General features: G+C 38.9%; 1 protein-coding gene across 8 annotated transcripts in view; it reads right to left on the reverse strand.

Annotated features, from left to right (window-relative positions):
- Window positions 1-20986, reverse strand: part of KATNAL2 (katanin catalytic subunit A1 like 2) — a 32884-nt gene that overhangs the window by 2667 nt on the left and 9231 nt on the right. For 3 of the 8 annotated variants that reach the window (XM_084504067.1, XM_084504061.1, XM_084504068.1), the window contains exons 2-13: window positions 19688-19758; window positions 19110-19276; window positions 16979-17021; window positions 16444-16567; window positions 15586-15687; window positions 14994-15092; window positions 14149-14226; window positions 11536-11634; window positions 10967-11030; window positions 9992-10110; window positions 7612-7703; window positions 5610-5720 (exon numbers count right to left, since the gene is read on the reverse strand). In XM_084504067.1, the coding sequence (XP_084360193.1) occupies window positions 5610-5720; window positions 7612-7703; window positions 9992-10110; window positions 10967-11030; window positions 11536-11634; window positions 14149-14226; window positions 14994-15092; window positions 15586-15687; window positions 16444-16567; window positions 16979-17021; window positions 19110-19182 (1004 nt within the window). In that variant the 5' untranslated portion in view covers window positions 19183-19276; window positions 19688-19758. Of the gene's footprint in view, window positions 1-5609; window positions 5721-7611; window positions 7704-9991; window positions 10111-10966; window positions 11031-11535; window positions 11635-14148; window positions 14227-14993; window positions 15093-15585; window positions 15688-16443; window positions 16568-16978; window positions 17022-19023; window positions 19087-19109; window positions 19277-19687; window positions 19759-20986 lie in introns of those variants that run through there. The other 5 variants (XM_084504066.1, XM_084504064.1, XM_084504062.1 and 2 more) reach the window with 4 other exon arrangements.

The raw sequence follows: 20986 nt of genomic DNA on the forward strand, positions 1-20986 counted from the left end.
CAAAATACAAAAGACTGAGAATACTCCTCATTTTTACTTGTTTGTGATGCACAAACGAAGCCTGAAAGAAAAAAAAAAGATTTTTTTTCCTCTCCTTTCTCAAAGCATTTTGTGACCACCTAGATGAAGCCTTTCTAGACAGACCACAGATCCTGTCAGTTTGCAGGAGTCCTGGTATGCCTGGCATGCCAGCTCTGCAGATGCACATCCAAGTGGGTTATTTAATCTAGCCTTCTCCCAAGTGCTCCTCAGTTGTCTGCATCTAACAGTGACATAGCTGAACACAAATTCCTACTCTGGTTCATCTCTTGTTACTCATATAATGGGAAAAATCTACAGGTATCCCAATCATCCACACAATTTTCAAGAAGAAATAGCAGCTACAAAGTATTTACTCATAAGTCTCCAGTACCTTCCAAGAGCTGCTCTGAGCTATTATCCTTCCAAATGCAGTACCAATCTTTCTCTAGTGGCCCCATTCAGACACTGAATTGTTATTTCAGTTTAAAATTTAGTTCCCCATGCCTGCCAAGAAACTCTCATCAAGGAGCAACTCTCTGCAATGTGTCTTGTGCTAAGAGAAAAAAAAAAAAAGGAGCCCTAAGCACCATTTCCACCCCTGTCAGCTGAGCAGAAAGAGCCAGCTGCTGGAGAACTGCGCCTGCAGTGTAGGTACACTTAAACCTGCCTCTACCTTTGATGATTCCTTGGCTGAAATCCTTTCACCAGCAAAGTCAACATACAAGAAATACTTCTGGTATAAAACCCCTCTTGAATTTACAGGCAACTGACTGCCAGCTCAGGACAGACCTGGAGCACACCAACAAAGCTTATTTCTGCCACCTTTGGTGACTTGTCCTTATTTTTAATAGTATCTTCTACTGGCACACAACATAAAAAAAGGAAAAACAGCCACCCAGGTAGGTGCTGTCAGTCAGCTCAGTGGGATCAGAAGTGCCTCTGTCCCCAGAAAGGACCTCTCAGTTTTGGAGAGCTGAGTCAATGGCTCAGGGTGATTGATAGGATCGTCCATGCCAACAGGAATTCACTCAGATCCTTCCCAGTACTCCTAATCAAGGACTCTGATCTGTATACCAGAGCTTTGCTAATCAATGGCTGTTGGTGTATTGATACCATTACTGAGGTTTCAGGCTGCTTAAGAGGCTTGCTGAGCAGCCCTGGGGTTTGCCTTATGCTGTGCAATGCCCAGTGCAGCGCAGCCACACAGGCTGCAGAATGGGCACAGGACCATCTTGGTCCCCTCTCCCCTTCCAGATGTTTATTTCAGCAGCTTCTCAGAATACCTCTGCTAGGCTAGAAGTTAATTACTCTGCAGCTGACCGTCCCCTTGGCTGCTATTTACCCACATTGCCTTCCTCCACGTGCACAAACAGAGCCAAATTTCTCAGGGTTTCAGAGGAGCCCACGCAGGTACTCTAACTGCTCTTGCAGGAGAAGGGCAACCACAGCCACAGTGCCTGCAAACACCCCATGAATCCACCAGATGTGGACATTTTCCACCACTCCAGAGCACTGTTGGACTGCCCCTTGACATCGCAGCTTCACGAGCTCCCTAGCCACCCACAGAGGAAACAACCTTGCCCTTAGTGGATATTAACACAGCAAAAACACAGCCCCTGAGAGACGATGGGCCCCCAGGCAGTATTTCCAGCTGTTCCTCCTACTGCTGTGTTTTAGTTCTGCAGAGATGTAAGCGGTGAAATAGAGGTCTAAGAAGTGCTCATAACTCAAGGAACTGCTCTGCAAATGAGCCCACTGGTACATACAAGTTGCTCTGCTTACCCAGAAAGGTTACGGTGACCCTGCTTGTTGGCTTAGAGAGGAAAATAAAGACGTAATGTTTCAGTTATCTTAAAAGTGTTTATGTGCTAAATTGTTCTGTTAGTGATCAAATGCAAGGTTAAGTGACAACAATAACCAGAACAGAACAATAAGCACTGCGCCAACCAAAATATTATGGGCTCTTATTTCAGAGAAATGTGTTAAGAAATGCTCACAGAAAGAATCCCTACAGGACCTACAGAAGAGGGTGACTTTGGGGATCTCTCCCAGGCTGACATCACAAGGCATCATGCCTCATCATCATTGCCACATTTCATGGAGGTAAATGAGGCAAACAACTATTTTTGTTCCCATAAGGAGGAATATTAATAAAAGCATTAGGCAGAAATTCAGAGACCTCAATACCTCCAGAGGTGAAGCCAGAAACAGCAACAAGAGCTCACTGATAATTAATCCCTGCCTACTGGGATCATCGCTGAGGTGCAGAAGAGGGAAAGGCACCAAGAGCAGCAAGCTTCTCATCATCACACCTCCTGTCCTCCCATGCAGAGCCACCACAGGCTGAGGGCTTATTCTAACTCCCTGTCTTCTCCTGGGGCTTCCCCACACTGCCCTCAGCTCTCCTTCCTCACTGTCCTCCACCATACACACTGGGCACGCACTGCTGGGAGTGAAGGGAAGGGCTGGCTGTGGGGTAACCCCGATGTGATTTTGGGTTTGCAGCCCAACTCCCCTGACCCCACCTTGACTGTGTGCTGAGGGATCTAGCACGATCCAGCTCTGGTGGAAGGGAAGAGTCTAACAGCTGCCACCAGAGCTTCACCCACCCTGAGGGTGGGGAAAAACCAAGCAGCACTGCAATGGAAGTTAAACACACCAGTACCCTAGGAAACATTCACTACGTGGTTAAGGACCACTTTATTTCTTCATTAACAAGGCCTTTATTCTGTGTAATTATGTTGAATCATTGCAACAAGGAACTTGTCAATAAGAAGTGCCTGGCTGATGAGCAGGGGGAAGCAAGGCTGGGCAGCAAGCACTGCCTGAAGAGGAAGATCAATAGCTGCAGTGCAGCTTAGGACAGCATAAAGAGCTTTGTTTAGGCTTCTTTTCATTCATCTAAAAGCAGCTTGGTACTTTTTTTGTTTTTTTCATGATCAATAAATATCCAAGTTAAACAAATCTCTTGAAATCCAGCTTAATACCAAATGTTTGCAAAAACACAGAGCTGTGCTGTGCGACTGCAAGGTCTGGATTGTAAAAAGATGTATTTTGAAACTTTTGTTACAAAATAGCCCTACGCAGCTCAAGTCTGGGGTCTCACAGTAAGACTGTTGGTAGCCAAGCACACAAAAATAATCCAAAAACACACAGGTGAGATCTTTAAACCCCACCAACCTCTCTGGAAGCAAACACTCCCAAACTCCTCAAGGCTGTCAACCTCAAGGATGATATAAAATGCTCCTGGATTTCACCAGATTTTCATCTTCCTAAAGTACCTTTCTGAGTATATATCCATCTGCTTTTTAAAGCATCAGCATTTTAAAGCATCTCCACTCTAGGCACAATTCTGCCAGGCATTCATAGGTTGAATTAGCTTTGGAGAGGGAAAAAATCCCACCCGCCCACAAGCAATGCTGAAAAAGTCTGAAAAAGAAAACCTAAGCTCACAGGTATCAAACTTTCAGCAGTGGGAGCTGGCTTCTCACAACAGCCCAGCTCCCACCCTTGTACCAACACAGATTGCCATCTTTCTGTGGGAGCAGTTTCTCCAAAATAGATATCTTGTCATTTTGGGTCTACCTGAGAAAAGCTGTGTCATTTTCTTGATGTTTCAAGGGAGCAATTTTGCAGACATTAGCACTTCAGAATTGCAAAATGATCCAAACCCAAATGTGTAAAACATTCAAAACTCGAGCCTGTAACTTCTGCTCAGCTTTCCAGAAAGAGTTTCAGTTGCATAAGACAGATGCTTGGCAACAAGACACACACAGGAATCTCTTTTTCTGCAGAGGCGTACAGAGCGATCAGCCCCATGCTTGCATTAACACATCTCCAAGATCCCCAGATCCAGCACCTTCAGGCCAGTTGTGCTCTTTGAACTCTTCCTCTGAGGGTTTCAATACCCAGTTACACCAGAATACTGGTATTCAACACCCGTTTTTTCTTTTCAAATCAATGGATCCTGTAAAGACTTCTGATTCTCTTTAATACTGCCATGTTGCAGCATCACTTGTAAGGCTACTCAGAAGTTAATTTAAGCAAGAGACCACTGAAAGGTGCAGTGCATTGCTCAGAGTTTCTCCTTCTAGAAGGGTAACACACATTTGTAATGTATTACTAATGAACCACAAAGAGATGAATAGGTTATTAATGTATTAATACCCTTTCAATCTTAACCGTTCACACACACAGTAGCTATTTTTTTTCAGCATTTTCTGATACAACTGTAATATAATTAAGTCCTAGTCTGCTCAGTTCTTTTCCTTGGGTGTCACAAGCAAGAAGCATGTTTGTACATTACGCAAAATAAAATTTACACTGAGACTTTTTAAAAAGTGCTCAAAAGCAAGCAGCTGTGGATACACACACTGAGTCATTTGAACATGGACACTTCCTATGGTCAACAACAGCCTTGTGATCACAGCCCAGTGCCCTCAGCCACTTTTGGATGGCTCTGTTCTGTGGTTGTCACGCTTCAAGAACAAGAAGGAGCAATGACAAAAGAAGCCTTCATATTCCTATCATCTCTTTCACAGATGTCTGCCTCTGTGACTGTCCCCCACCAAGCATAATTTCCACAGTTTACTTCACTACAGTTCCCCTCTCTGCTTTCAACGTACCAATTTCTCTGTAGAAAAAAATGCCCTTCCACTGCAGATTTCATGGATCTGTAGCCCAGGGACACGGGGAAGTTCAGGGCCAGCAGAAATCCACAGGCTAGTTCCAGACCTCTGAAAGCTAACCTAACTTCAAAAACAAGCTCATCATCAATTTGTTTCAACTCCCTGTACAGGTGTTGGCTCCTACTCTGAAAAAAGGTTAATGAGCTACAAATCAGACTGTTAAAAGCAGCTGTGCTTGTACAGCAGCCATTATTTTCCCCATGTACCATTTACAACCATTTGAGAAGGTTTGTATGAAAGCAAGAGAAATACACTACATTCAGATAAGTGATCCAGCCAGATCAACATTCTGGCTGCCAGTAGCCGTGGGAGAAGCCTTCTAAGGAGAGTAGAGAGCTGGCCATTTTCTGCTGCCTGTTGTCATCTTCTCATCCTCTCCTCTCTGTCTTGTTCTCAGTACCTGTTCTGCCCATTTTGAGAGCCAACATGATGAAATATTCCAGTTCTAATTTCCAACCATTTATTCTTCTTTTCCAAATTATGTTAAAAGAAACAACAAATTTTGTCCCTTAACTTTTAAAAGTCACATTTGATACCAATAAAATCCAACTTTCCTATTTATGGAGTATCCTTCTAAGCACTAGATGTTTTAAGCACCTTACAGCTCCAGGCTGAAACCCTTCTTAGCTTAAACATAGTAAATAACTTGCCTCTAAAGTCAAATACTCCATTTTAAATATTAGCAGCTGGTAGCACCAGCATATGTTGACTTTATTATGGATTATTCTCATGTGGCACAAATAGCAAGAATTGTAGAGTTTAAAAGTAAAAGCTCCAAATTAATCTTTAAATGCTTTAACCAAATATCAAGGCTTTTTCTGCAAAAGTCTAAATAAAATCTTTATCTGTGCTTAGAAGCTCATGCAAATGTATTCAAAATGTACTCTCTGGATCTCTTACCATGGCAGATTGGAAGCTGCTAAAACAAATACAAGATCATCAGATCGGGCCAAGCCATCCATCTGCACCAGTAATTCTGTTTTCATCCGTCGACTTCCTTCATGTTCACCACTACCAAGATTCAGAGAAACATTATTTGCTCAGTGCGTTAAAGTAATCATCTTTATTTATACAGTGTCATTCACAGCAACTGAGCCCTTGTCACCATTTTGCCCCAATTCAAAGCACGATTAAGCTCCATTAGCTAACATCTAAGCATTAAAATCAAGCTTTCTAATGATTACTTAAATGGACTCTCTTCAGTGCATTAAAGTGAGGAGAGTTCACCATTACTGAATCCAAAGAAAGTATTTAATTTTTTTTCTTTATATTAATCTCAAAATAAAACTGATATTTACTGGAAAACAGCTAAGGCTTTGATTGATTGACCTGTGTAGGAGAATTTTTATAACAAAACAGTTGTGATTAAACAACTAACACACCTACCTATTCAGGGCAACTACTGGAATTTTTCTGTGAGTGAATTTTAAGTGGCCACAAGTAGACACACATACTGCTTAATTCAACAGTTTGCAAAATGTTGTATCAAAAGTAAACAGAAAAGTTTGCAGTACTGAAACAAATTGAAAAATAAGGGCAGAGACCACACACAAAGGAGCCTTCTTCAAGGAGAGAAGGGGAACTTAAGCAAAGTGCTAAGAATACTGGCCCTGCTCCAGGTAACCAATTTTGAAGGAAACCAGTTTGAACTCTTGGTCCCAGATGTGGAGTTCTTGGTAACCCCTGGACCAAATCCAGAGAAAACATCAGGGCCTTAGATGGTAAGAATTATAATTCAGGTTTAATGGCTTATTTCTGCAAAGGCATACACACATCGGCGTGATGTCAATATTTAATAAGGATATGTAAAAATAACTATATAGTCTCAGATAAAAACCCTTACTGAAATACATAATCCAGTGATGTTAATGAGAGCTTTTAAAAAAGTATGAAGGCAAGACTTGGCCCATAATTTATAGCTATCAACTGACAATTACTACAAGTTGTGTATTTATGATATGGCATATTCTATTTATGCATCTTTGTAAGTATATAATTTATAGTATATTACGTACATATAGCAACACTGTAATGGGCTCCTAATGGGTATAATGATATTTTTGTATTTCTCCTGCTTCTCCTCCGAGTTCAACCCTTTCAGCTTTTTTAAAATAAAACTGTCTACTCCATGGATGACGATAATAACAACCTCCATTCCTCCAACTCTAAGTCCTGACAATAATATCAAAATTTGTCCCATTAATGAAAATACCATTCCACTGCGTACACTGCATCTTACCCTGCTCTGCCTCAGCCTGTCCAAAGTGTCACAAAAACAGCTGCTTTTCATTTGCTTCTAACAAGCCGCTTGTTATGTCCCACAGCTGTCTTTACTTCCACTTCAAATACCTTATTTGAAAATACAACAGCACTGGTTATGTATTCGTGCTCTTCCCTCCTGCTTACAGTCTTCCTGGACCTGTTATTTCCATAGTCATATGCTATACTTCTCAGAACCTGCCTTTCACACTACTCTACTGATCTCATCTACTGTGAATGAAACAATGACCACATCTCTCTTTTTAAATCCCCACAGCATATGCAACGTTTTCACAGAACAGTATTTTCGGAGCTGATAGGCATTCTGAAAGTAATACACTACAAGTCTGTTAAAGCTGACAACATAACAGAAGAAAAATAACTTAATAGTAAGTCATGAAAATTACTGTTATCACTCAAAATAACTATACTGTCAATAAAAAAATCTAAAAGACAAGTCTTTCAGGGGCCCATTCATGCTCCTATTAAAGTTTACAGAGTAGACTCATGCCTTACTTGAGCTAAAATTTGTTTCTAGAAGGTGTATTGTATGATTAAAATTTGGTCAGCACTACTAAAAAGATGCATTGCAAAGGGAGACATATATTCTCCTAACACCATAGGAAGTGATCTCATCATTTACCCAGAAACAGTGCCTCTTTGACTCATAACTGACTCCAGCTCATCCAAGAAAATTGTGGAAGGAGCATGGTACCGGGCAAGCTCAAATAGCACCTGTTTAAAGAGAAGAATAAAAGTGACAGAAAAGATTAACAAGAAAACTAACAGGAAAAGGCATTAAGAGCCACTTGCACTGGAGATAAATAATGGTACCCATACTCCAAACTTCTAGGGCAAAAAGGAGTATGTTCTAGGGCAAAAGATCTGGGTAGGCTGAGAGTTCCTGAATCCTCTCAAATTCTGAAAGGTTTGTAAAGGAGATATAAAGAACACAGGCATGTAATCCTGTTTTTATATGTAAATCTTTGTCTAAATCCTATCAGAGTACCCTGAGAATAATGGGATAGAAGAAAATGATCCATCAGAGGATTCTGGGAAGTCCTAAATTTTTAGCAGAGATTAAACATCCTGTCTTCTATTGGTGCTCCATTTGTAGTTTTTTAAATAAGGATTTGAGGAAAATAATAAATCAACTGCACCATAATGAAAAAAAAGAATGGATTGCTTCTCTTGATAAGAATTAAGAAGTTCTTTTGTTTTTCCTGGAGAAAACAACAGCTTGAACAATCAGGGCTAGATTACAAAATGGACTATTAAGCTGACACAAAACCTGGGCCTGCCATTTTGAAAAAAAAAAAAAAAAAAAAAAAAAGTTTTTATCTATTTTTCTGTAAAGAGGGAGAGACTTATATTAACAATAAGAATATATAGTCATTTCTTCTTCAGTGAAGCATTCTTGCAATGTTTAAATAAGTATCACTAACAATATATATATAAATCCAGCATTTTTTAATCTGAACATTTAAAAACAAAACTTAAAAGATAAATATTATTTTTTGCACTTTGGATCACGAGCAGTGTATGATCAGCATTGTGACTCATACTGTTTAAAGAAGCAAAAGTTCGCAATTAAGTCAAACACTGGATCATATAATAATTTTGCCATGTGAGTAACTTTTCCAAGATGGTTGCTGAAACAAAAATTGGATGCTATGGTATCAGTTTTGTTTGTGTATCTTCTTCCACTGCTGTTGTGCTAACCGTTTGCAACCTATAATTTTATTATGAACCTAAACTATAAAATCACATCAATACAGCTGAGAAATGATGAAAACAGACTGAGCTGATATTCCTCTGCATTAGTGCAAAACTGACATATACTTCACACAACTTCAGAAGACCATGCACCAGCTTCGTGTTATTTTAGGATACAAATTCATATGTTACTTTTCTTAGAGCTGTCCTGATCCACAATCTAATTTTATTTCTGTATTCTGCCAAAGACTCAACTCAGGGTGAAATTCCACAGATTCAATATAATTGGAAGTGCTGTAGCATGTTCACAAAAACCTTTCTGATAGTGTTGTGTCAGAAACCAAATCCCTTCTCCTGACAGGATGGAAACTTTTAGGGAGATACTGACACAGATGTCAAGAGGATCACACACGAGGTGAATGTCAGAAGAAAAACACGCCATTTTACAGGAAAAAAGGACACAAGAAGAATAATTATGTTGTAGATATTGCCTAAATTTCAAGGGAGATTTTGAAGCATTAACAATGCTTATAATGGCAGTAAGCAAGTGCAATCTGTCTTGACTACTCATTTTCAAGAGCTCTGTATCTATCTGAAGAGGACCATAAGAGGTGTGTGTGAAGGAAGACTAAAAATTTGTGGATTTTTTACACCAAAATCGTTGACATTACAGAAAGAGTTATGTACCTCAGGGTACAGAAGCCACACCTAAATTTCTGAACTTTTCTATATCACAACTGAACCATGCATGCTAGTTGCCAGTCTATATGTGAAAATGCCCATTTGTGAAAATACCCATTTGCCATTAAAATTCCTTCATTAAAGCAACATTATCTCTGTGTTTGACTGTGACAACAGCGTGCTTTGCCAATTCTGTGCCTTGCAAGATGAGAGCAGTAGGGTATTTGGTAACCTAGATAGCAGGTATATTTTGTAGGGAGCCTATGAGCCAGCCAACTCTCACACAAAGGCTGTAAAGCACTCTGAAGGGGTCACTAAACAAACACTAGTTTAGTTAGGAATACAGCTTGCTTGTTGCTTATTTAATGACTCAAAAGTCTTTGCTGGTGTTGGGATACATACTTCATATTAAATTACGTAACTAAAATTCCACAGCAAGAATCCATTTTAAGACTTCAGCAGAAGCGATGTTATTCCCATTTTAAGAAGTAGATACAGAGACATATTTTGTCCAAGACAGGAAAGATGATAAGTATCAGAGGAATACTCGTTTTCCAGTTCTGTTTTAAACTCCATTTCTTTAAGTGGGAACCTGATTTCTGTGTAATGAATAAGATAATTCTTACCCGCACAAGTTTTTCTGAATCACCCCTCCATTTGCTGACAATGGTGGATGCTGATATGTTGAAAAAGGTTGTTTTGCATTCTGTGGCAACAGCCTTAGCAAGCAATGTTTTCCCAGTACCTACAAACAAGTGTTGACAAAATTCACTCTCTAAAGAAATACAATGCAAATGTTTGAATAATTCCCCTCATCTTACTATTAGTCAGACAAAGTACTAAAGTAGGAAAAGTCCTTCTAGGATTGCCTGGAGAAATTCAGGTATTACAGCACTGCAAGTGTTTCTCCATATTCTTTCTATGCCAAGTGCATCTAAGCATTCACTAGAACAAATGGAGTTTACTGGAATGACAACTTTTGCAATTAACTCACACAGTACTTGTGCCCTCTGTCCCCTCCCAGCCACACTCATGTGGTGGCAGTGCTTCCTCTCTTGTGTCAAAGCGGAGTAGAAGGAGCAGTGGGGCTGTGCTGAGTGGAAAACACCCAGCTAGCACAGAAGAGGGCAAAGCTTCCACCCCATTTCCAAAATGATTGCCAAATACAGAAAAGAGAAGGCAAGGACATTTTCTTCAAGAAGGTGAAGAATGCAGATTTATTTGTATTTTGCAAGATCAGGTAAAGTCAAACTCAATTAATATCATCCAAGCTGAGTAGCAACATCAATTCTTATTTCTCCTAATGGGTAGTGTAAGTACTGTGTTTATTGGTGTGGTTTTTTTTGAAGATTCAAGTGTAGAAGTAATCAAGGGTTGTAAGAAAGGCAAATGGAGAGGTTTGAGTGAAAGAGGCAATCATCCACATTATCTTCTTTCATTTCAAATTACAACATGTTCTTAATTATTAATTATTATGTGATACATTAACACTTTTGATCTAATTAGCATTAATGATTTATGGACAGTATAAAAACAGAAGTAGTGACATAGGATAAACAATAGTATATCCTATGTGGATAGGCTATAAAAACACTCCATACCTGGTGGTCCATAAAGCAATAAACCCTTCCAAGGAGACAGAATGCCTGTAAACAGTTGTGGGTACTGTGGAAACCAAAAAGTAACTCAGGGATTATAAATATAACAACATGGAAGGAATTCTAACCCTTACCCCCACTGCTCCTAACACGTCAGAAATGGACGAAATTGGAAGATGGGAAAAAAGAACAAAGCAATATATGATATCTATGAGTACTGAGAATAATACTGTATTAACTGTATTTGAAATTGTTTTAAATGAATTCTTCAAATGCAATTGGCTTTCTGTTCTCTTCTGTAAGTCATTTTACATCCAATTAGTAAAGGCCAAATCCAGTACATTTTACATTGCCAAGGGTGCAAAATAATAGAACCCCAAACTTAAAAAATTTTCATTTTGACTTTCTCCTATGGGAGAATGGGTATTACACTTCTAAATGAAACAGGAACAATTCAAACAGAAACTGCCTACAAAAGCACAAATAGTGAGAAAACTTGACCACCACTGTAATTACAAGGAAGACGTTAATGAGCTCAACGATAGTTTTCTCTAATCTATTTAGTATCTTACCCTTATAGGATAAACAACTGCTTCCTTGACTAGCCTTTTAGCTGCATCCAGTCCAATAATATCATCCCACTTCACATTTGGATTATGGAGGTAGATGTCCTGCAACATATATCAATCACATCCTGTTAGCAAAACTTAACTTCTCCACTAGAATAACCACCTTTGGCAAAGTAAAAGCACCGACTCAGTTATAAAACAATTGTGCTATTAAGTGATAAAAACTTATAATTTCACCTTGTGTACTAGTCAGATCACAAGAGGAAAGCACACACAGCAATCTTTTCCACAGAAGTGCTACAATATGCCTTGCTTCCCCTGAAACTCCTAGTTTCCCTAAGAGCACATACACTGCCAAATGAGGTGCAGTTGAAGGAACATAGGTTTATAGAAAGACCTAGAGAAAAAGAGACTCAGGAGAGACTTTATCTCTCTCTACAGCTACCTCAAAGGAGGTTGTAGCAGGGTGGGGATCAATCTCTTCACCCAAGCAGCAAGATAAGAGGAAATGGCCTCAAGTTGCACCAGGGTAGGTTTAGGTTGGATATTAGGCAACATTTTTTCACCAAAAGGGTTGTAAGGCATTGGAAAAGGCTGCCCAGGGAAGTGGTTGAGTCACCATCCCTGGAAGTACTCTAAAGACACACAGATGTGGTGCTTAGGGGCATGGTTTACTGGGAGACTTGGCATTGCTAGGTTAAGGTTGGACTTGATGATCTTAGAAGTTTTTCCCAATGTACATGATTCTATCTATATGCTGAGCAGATGTGTCTCTCAGATCTGTTTTCTGCTAGTTGGTTTTAGTAACTACCCAACATATGAAGAACTACTGTAATGTGAAGATGTGAAGATTACATGTTTTTTGAAATGTTTGTTCTATAGCAATAAGTTGCATAGTTTAAAATCAGATGCTATGTGAAAATACTTTTGTTTCTTTTAAACTTGCTGCTCAGTAACTTTACGGTTGCACTTATCACTGTTATAAATAATACTGAAAAATTGCTCCCTCTGTACTCCACACGCAAGGAAAGGTGCAAGAAGCTTTGTACCAGGAGGAAAATTCCCCCCTAAGCATCTATCAAAATACAGTCGGTAATTAGTCCATGCCCTGAAGCACTCACTAATTTAATTTCATTTAATTCATCAAACTACCCAACTCTTCTATGAATCTTTCCATTTCCTTTAGTAATATTTTGTGGCTTTGTGTTCCAGAGACTAATTGTTCTGTAGAAAAATATCATATCCTCAGTACAAATACTTGGGATAAATTCTGCTCTCTGATAAAAACAGGCAGTCTCCAGAGACTAAAGAAAAATTATGTGCTTATATCCAAGGGGAAAATTTGATTTAATACAATTAGAAAAATTATTTATATAGAGTAGATTACACTTTCCCTTTCTATTAACAGCAAATTAAGATGAATCAGATTTATGATACTAAGTAGAGGCTTCCATAACTGTTTCCAAATTAAATTAGATTGTGTTGTGAAATAGATACCACATGCTATTTATTTTTATTGATTTACACGGTGTTGATTACTATAGCAACTAGGAACATACCAACACAATTTAAAAACATATCATAATGAAGGCCAAAGTAACCCTATTTCTTGTTGCTAAAACAGCAACAAACTACCAAATCCTGTGATACTGTGAAGCCTTTTGGACAAGTACCTAGTGGGGCTTGGGAGACAATGCAAGCAAAGCATTTGTCTGCTTTGTTGCTAGACCAGTTGATCCACAGTAGCCCAAGGCCTGTTTGCTGGACCACACTTCAACCCATGACTGAAATAAAAAGGTGCTGACAACATTGGGATTCCCTCCAGGTGTCAAACTGCCCATACCAGAAGAATCCCCAGGATACAGACTCTCCAAGGCTACAGAATATTACTGATGCTTCCCATGCAGCTGCTGGGAAGAAGGAAGGGCACTGTCAGCAGTCTACAATAACAGCACATCCCAGGTAAGCCAAGCAAGAAAATGATTAAATGATGAAATAAAAATGATGAAATGAAAAAATGATGAAGAGTGTGGATTATGCAGGCAGTGCAAAGCAAGGCACAGGACTAGTATGTAAAAAAATGTGAGAATATCAGCATCTGATAATCTTTGTACATGATATCTAGTAGATACACTCAGAATCAGGATATTGCTGTAGTACTGGCAGATCATCCACACTGAATACAGCCCAATGCGTTGAAGGGAAATGGCACCTGCAGAGTTGAATAAAGGTTTTTCCACCATTCATAGAAAGGTAATACATTATACAATAGATAGTACTAGATCATATATTTAAATCAGTGTTGCATTGTACATTTTCTGTACCAATAAGAACAAAGGTAAAAGCTAGGACAGTCCCATAGTTACAATATGATTACATGTTACATGTAAATCCCTATTAGAAAGATCTTAATTACTTCCTTCTATTTTGTATAAGAAAAAAAAAACATTGTTTCACATATAAAGAATGATTTTCAAATAGTCACATATTAAAAAAAAATGGTTTGCACCTTAGACAACAAGCACTGTAAGCATTAACAAAAAGAAACAAACAGCATTCTCAAATGACAAAGATAACCAAGATCTCTATATAAATGAAACAGAAATCCGATCTTACTTTGCTTACAACTGTTGCAAGTTCTCTCATCTCACCAGTCATGCCAATAAAAGCACTAAGGGGTTTTAATAATCGTTCCTTAAAAAGACAAACATAAGTTCTTGTCAGACTTCAATTATTATAAATAGAAGAACGGTAAAATAATTTTTAAAAAGCTCATACATCATATCAACTTTCAAAGTTGTAAAATATGCATAAAGATTTTGAAGCAAGCCACATTTGTTGTAACTCATTATTTCATCTGACAGAATCTAATCCAGAATTAACATTGAAATGAGCAGCTCTCTTAGTGCATACGTAGTCCTAAAAATGCCCTACACGTATTAAGAGGAATTAAAAATATAAATGTGTGTCATCACGTAGCCGCATAGTCTGTTTTGAAAGTTTTTTCAAATGTAGCAATTACCAGGCAAAGTTGGCTGTGCTGTCCTAGGAGTTATAGCTCATATCAAGGAGTGATTACTTTACTGAAAGTTTCTATTCTAGCCATCTAAACTGTGTTCCTGTCTCAGCTGAGGTGAATGCTAAATAGCATACTGAATTCAAATGAATGAGAATTTCACCTCCAAAAGTACGGTGGGTTTCTGCAAATTTGTTTGTGAATCATACAGCACAATGTGTATTTGTTCCCTTCTTTTGTGTTCAAAGAGTAGACAACTGTCAACAAATTAGACCATTATCAACTACAACCGTCCACTCAACGAAGAAACATACCACTCAAAAATCTAACCCCTTTTTTAGGGCTTCAGAAACAAGACAGTATTATTACAGTATTTTATTTTGTCCCTGGTGATATAAATCTGAAGATCATGCACACTGGATGAAATACAAAGAGAAACACTTACCGATGGATCTGGATCCCAATTAAGACTGTTCAAGGCTATTCCATTTGATGATAGTTTGATAGCATCTTGGACCATCCCATGGAAGTCAATTATTTGGTCCTTAAGAAGATAATGGTGTGATAGGCTTTTACCAAGATGGTAACTCTACTATTAAAAATGCACTGGGCCAAAATTTTGCTTAACATTACAGCAATTAGCTTCCTTGTTGCACATACAGACATAAATATGGCAAAAAGCTGACCACAAAATCTGTTGTAGCGATCAGTCAGTGTAACAATTTAGCTGCAGAACCTCTTATCAAAGTACTCATTAATTTCAAATTTATCTTCAATTTAGATATTATTGCTGGGTTTTACAAACAGAAATAATGTTTCTTCTCGTCTAACTTTGAAATACTATTTAACATAAACTAAGCCTCCAGTGCAAAAATTTACTGCCCCAATCATAAAATTGATCCTTCATCTAATTATACAGCAAAACTGTATATAAAAATATACAGAAAAAGCTCACATTGGATACTTTTGAAAAGCTTTTATGTGCTTTTCCTATATGCACATTTCTGACATAAATCACATATTAGGTTTCTACCAACCCTTCTTGGGTGAGGACCTTCTCCTGCTCCTCCAGATTTGTTGATTGCTGAGATGCTTAAGCCAAAGTCAGATTGCTCTGAAGTAACTGCACTGTCATTATTCTAAAGAAAAATGAATTTTAAACAGATGTGTTGCCAGGTACATGAGTTGCAGATAGCACCCTGTTGTAGGTATCATCCCCCCACTCTCCCCTGCTCCCATACTTCATACACGCCTAGATAAATTGTATTAGTACATGGTAGTTGCAACAATAATGTGGACAAGGACTTACACCAGACCTTATATATATAAAAATTTAAACAAGAGGCTGTCCCTCACCCAGTTCCTCAAAAGCTGTAGCAGACAGTACTTGCCCACCAACCTGCTGTTCCTGCTTTCTCCTATGTAAGGGATGGTAATAAGGTAGTTTTTTGCAGCCATCTTACTAAAACAAGACTCACAAATCTAAAAATTACAGAGCTACAAGACTCCCACAATCTCAAACACCTTATGTACTGTGAAGATGCTTAAAACTGACACAAGACTTTCTGCTTGGTTGGTTTGTTTTGTTTCTGATGCTAAAGGATGAATCCTTAAATCTACAGGTGTCAATGGAAAGATTCCTGCTTATTTCAGTATAGGTTAGATTATATGACTTCTTTTCGTCTAATTTTGGCTTGTGACTTGCTCCCCACCTGATAGCTAGAAAGCATCTTCTCCCAAAGTCTTGCATCTATAATGCTTAAATTATATAAACAGTAAAACCCATAAGTTGTGCAAACGCAAATTGTGTAACATCCTCTCATTGACTATAGCTGCTCAAAATAAAATCACATTGATTTCAACTGTAATGCTGCCAAGATAAAACACATTTGAACCTGTTTGGGGCTCTCTTTGGTGGATGATTTGAGTTCTGTTGTCCCCCCAGGTGAAGTTTTTGATGATGGTCGTTGCACTGTCTGATGTTTCGTCCTTGGAAGATTCTGAGAAGAGCTTGCTGCCCTAGAATGCAAGTTATATCTTCAAAGGCTTTCATAACTTTTTTTTTTCTTCTTCAAAATACCAAAGATTAAAAGGCACAGTTTTCAAACAAAGCAATTTGAGGCTAACTTTGCTCCCACTGAAGTTGAGCCATCAGTTTCAATGACACAAACGTTCAATGCTCACAGCTTTCAAACACTCCAACCCCACCTTATCCCACACTGCAGAAACTTTGCAGATTGTCTGTAAGTCCAGTTGGAAATTAAACCTTTATTTTTCTCTAAAAGATAAAGAAAAATCCATCACACAGTATCAGGGGATTCTAGGCTAGTTTAGTATCCCTACAGTATCACAACATTATTATAACTAGGCTGCATATTACTCTTAGAGGAAACTTTTCTGCCCAGAAAAAGACCCATGCATTTCGCTTACCTCCTATTTTTTCCTGCAGTTCTCAGCTGCTGTTTGTTTTCTGCTGCAGCAAAATTAATATTAAAGTGGAAAATAATTAAGGATTATTATTTTAAAAAGGACAACTTGCTTTCCTTCCCCCCCTCAGAAATATTTCTGAGCATGTTTTAATGATCTTGGAAATACAAAAATGTAAACAAGAACAGCATGATTCTAAGCACTACAAGCTTGCAAAAATATTTCAAAAACAAACAGATTGAAGAGAGCAGTTTGGATCCAGGCTTGTTAAATTTTTAGGCCCATTCGATTTTTTACTTATTTCATCATATTTTTAAAACAAAACTCTGCACTGGTCCAACCTTACCTTAAGTGCAGCGTGGTTTTGGACTCCACATCAGGAGAAGGACATAAAAATGCTAGCAAGTGTCCAAAGGAGAGCTAAAAAGATGGTGAAGGTCTGGAGGGGAAAACGTATGAGGAGCAGCTGAGGCCCCTTGGTTTGCTCAGCCCAGAGCAGGGCAGGCTGAGGGGAGGCCTCATGGCGGCCTGCAGCTCCCTCACAAGGGGAGCAGAAGGGCAGGCGCTGAGCTCTGCTCTCGAGACAGCGACAGGACCCGAGGGGACAGCATGGAGCTGGGACAGGGGAGGGTCAGGCTGGGGGTTAGGGAAAGGGTCTGCACCCAGAGGGTGCTCGGGACAGGCTCCCCAGGGCAGTGGGCACAGCCCCAAGCCTGACAGAGTTCAACAAGCTTTTGGACACCACTCTCAGACATGGGGTTTGGCTTTTGGGTTGGTTTTAATGCAGGTGACAAATGACCAAGCAGCGGCTTCTCAATGAGATGTGCAGGAGGGAGGCTGCTTCTGCTTCAGGGACTCAGGCAGATGCATCTCTGACAGCCTGGTGGCAATTCTGGGCTTGTGTAATAGAAGCTACCACATGTCTGGGTAGCTTTACTGACCAAAAGTGGGTACTGAGGGCTTGTAAAATGTCTAAGAGATTTATTGGCTTTGGGGAATAGTTCACTTGGGTCTATGTTCATGGATCCTAGCCTTGGCTACCACTCAGTTTGACTAAGTTTGATGTAATAAATGTTTTGTAATACAGTTTCCTTCTTGATTCATAACAAATCCCTTTGGTTTTGTCCTGAAGGGCTGCTCCTCTTTGTATTAACACCAGTCAATAAGTTCTAGCTGTAAATCTCTCCCTCATGCAGATAGTTTGCTTCCAGCTAGTACTGATCTTCTGTATCACCCTTAATGTCACGATGACTACTAGCTTTACTGCCTTTCAAAATCATTTCACCTATCCAGGTAATTTTATTATGGTTGTATAATGTTCCATTTACCTGGGATTTCAAAGTTGCTCGCTGTCATATGCAACGATGAAAACTGCTTGAAGATGTTCCCAGACCATCACCCCTCCCCTGATGATTACATTTTTCTTACAAGAAATATAGGAGGAGATGCTGGTGTTTTCTGCACCCTCCCAAGCTCTTCGTAACTGACTCTTATGCAGTTGTTCTTATGACTTCTGTAAGTTACATTTTGTACTCAAGTACAAAATTATTCAGGATCTCACAGTCATAACAGAACGCTCATGTTCTGCTCTGCCTTATTCTGCGTCATTCATTTATATCTTAGACTCTTAAGTCCTTTGGAGAAAATATATTAAAGGTAATGTGCCAAATGTGTAGGTTTATAAAAATACAGAAAATAAATGGTAAATGAGATTAGTGGTAACAGCCTTTAAAGAACTAGCTCGGATGAGCTAAGATGTAATATCTCATTTAAGTGGTTTATTTTACTTCAAAGGTTAAATACAGAATAGAATGGACTTACTATTTTCTCTCAATTAGAAGAAAGAGAGAGTATATCCATGTCGTTTTGCAGTTCCATGGCATTTTCCAATATTGAACTTGTTTTAAAAGACTGAAAAATACATTCATCTTGTCCCTCTACATAAAAAGGGAATGGGAGAGCAGAAAGGATGAAAGCCCCATCTCTTAATTCTTATGTCCTAGGAATATAGATCTATAAGGGAGTTCAAACATTGAAAATGGACATACATGCAAAGTGTTGGGAGTACATCAGGCAAATATAGTTTTCAGGCTTAGAAAAAACAGAAGCTTTCTTTAGGAAAACAGCCACGTACCAGTGTCCAGGACCTTCTTGGTAATTTTAGGATATTTTTGAAATTTTACAAAGTAATAGCTTTCATATTCCATCAAAATTGTCTCAAGATCAATGTTGTCACAAACTTCAAAGCCACGTAAGCCTAATGTTGTCTCTTGTTCCAAAGCATTTGCAGCATCGATATACCTGGTAATTTCAAAAAAATGAAAGAAGAAAAACCTGAGAGTTATTACTTTAGTGTGATTTTTGAGAAAAAAAAAAAAAAAAAAAAGCAAGCAATGGCATTAGTAAGTATATAGTAGTTTTAAGTTGTCCACATCTCTTTTTTATTATAAAAGCCATAAACTGTATTTAAAAATACTTTCAGCAAAGGATTGATCTTACATATTTGGCAATGATATAGGACACTTTTGTTCCAGGAACTGAAAGAAATTAGCACAGCAAGCTGTCAAGTTATTTAATAATAGTTTATTTCTTTCTCATATGGAAGCAAAGGGCCTTGCTGTCCATTCGTCCAGCAGAGGACAGAAGTACATGTTACGGGAGGTCATACACACAGAAACACTAATGTAGGGCACTATTATTTAGATTACTTACCCTTCCTCCACTAAGTAATGCAAAATTAGAATGAGGAGATTTTTTCGACGAGCTTCTGTTCGCAGCTCATCCTGTGAATTAAGACAGAACTCTAGATCAAATGTAATATTCTCTTTATTGCTGTAAACAGCATCTAAATGTAGCCTGTGGAAACAAACAAATTAAGACAACAGCATGTAAGAACTGTAAAACAACTCACTGTTAATAAACGGAAGTAAAGTGGTTTTGAATGCAATTTTTCTTACACATTATCAGGGCTAGTGGATGGGTAGAAACCTTTTCCTAGAGAAAAGAAAATTATCTTGAGGTTGAAAAACAACTTCCTGGCCATGCTACAACTATGAACCTCCAACAGGTTCAGGCTATTGTGAATTTCAGGGTAGGGCTCTTGCAGACATCATGCACAGCACCTCCAAGAGCTGTGCAAGCAAACCACATGCTCCACTGTGGCTGCATCCCTCCCGTGCAATTAGAAACCCATTTTCTGAGCACTCAAAGTGATTGAGAACAAGCCAGCAATCTGCACAACTACGCTACATTATGCAGACCTGCTGCACACTGTTGACACCTCCTGTCTTGTGTGCCTTGATACATAGACACAAAGGAAATGCACTTGAAGAATTAATAGTTTTGGTTGATGTCCAGCTTGCCCAGTTTTAACACAGGAGTGACCCATGTCAAGTCCTGACACAAAGAAATTTCAGGCCAATAGATTTCCTCACACAGCCAGGAGAGACCAAAGGCATTCACAAATGGTTCAGAGGTAACAACAAGGCAGAGTAAGACATCTCTGCCATTTTTCAGTGAAGCTACACCTGCGGGAGTATACAGTGTAATATTAAGTATAGCAAAAGGGACACTGGAAACTAACCTAGTAAGACACTGGAAAAAAGCTTTACTCTGATGAAAGTTACCATATATGCATATATGGATGTCTCCAGACGTAAACTCTGGAATCTTAGGGTCATAACAAAAGTTGCTACAAGGTCAATTAGACCTTGTAGCGACTTCTAGAAATCAGCATATTGACTCTACTCATTGTGATCTGAAGCTGGGATCACAGGAAACACAGGTAAGGCCAAACCCACTTTTAGGTAAATAAATTACTGATGGTCTCTTTGAGGATGCTGGTTTTCGGCATTATTCTTGAGGACCCAACAAGAGTACAAGGGACTGGCACTGACTTAGTAGATTGGGAAAGATCAGTGGTTTTTATGTTGCTTGCACAGCAGATACATACTGCTGACTGTGTTTTGCATGCTGCCTGTACAGACACCCGGCCCCAGCTTCTACCGCACT

This window comes from Aythya ferina (assembly GCF_964211825.1).
Source record: "Aythya ferina genome assembly, chromosome: Z".
Lineage (NCBI taxonomy): Eukaryota > Metazoa > Chordata > Aves > Anseriformes > Anatidae > Aythya > Aythya ferina.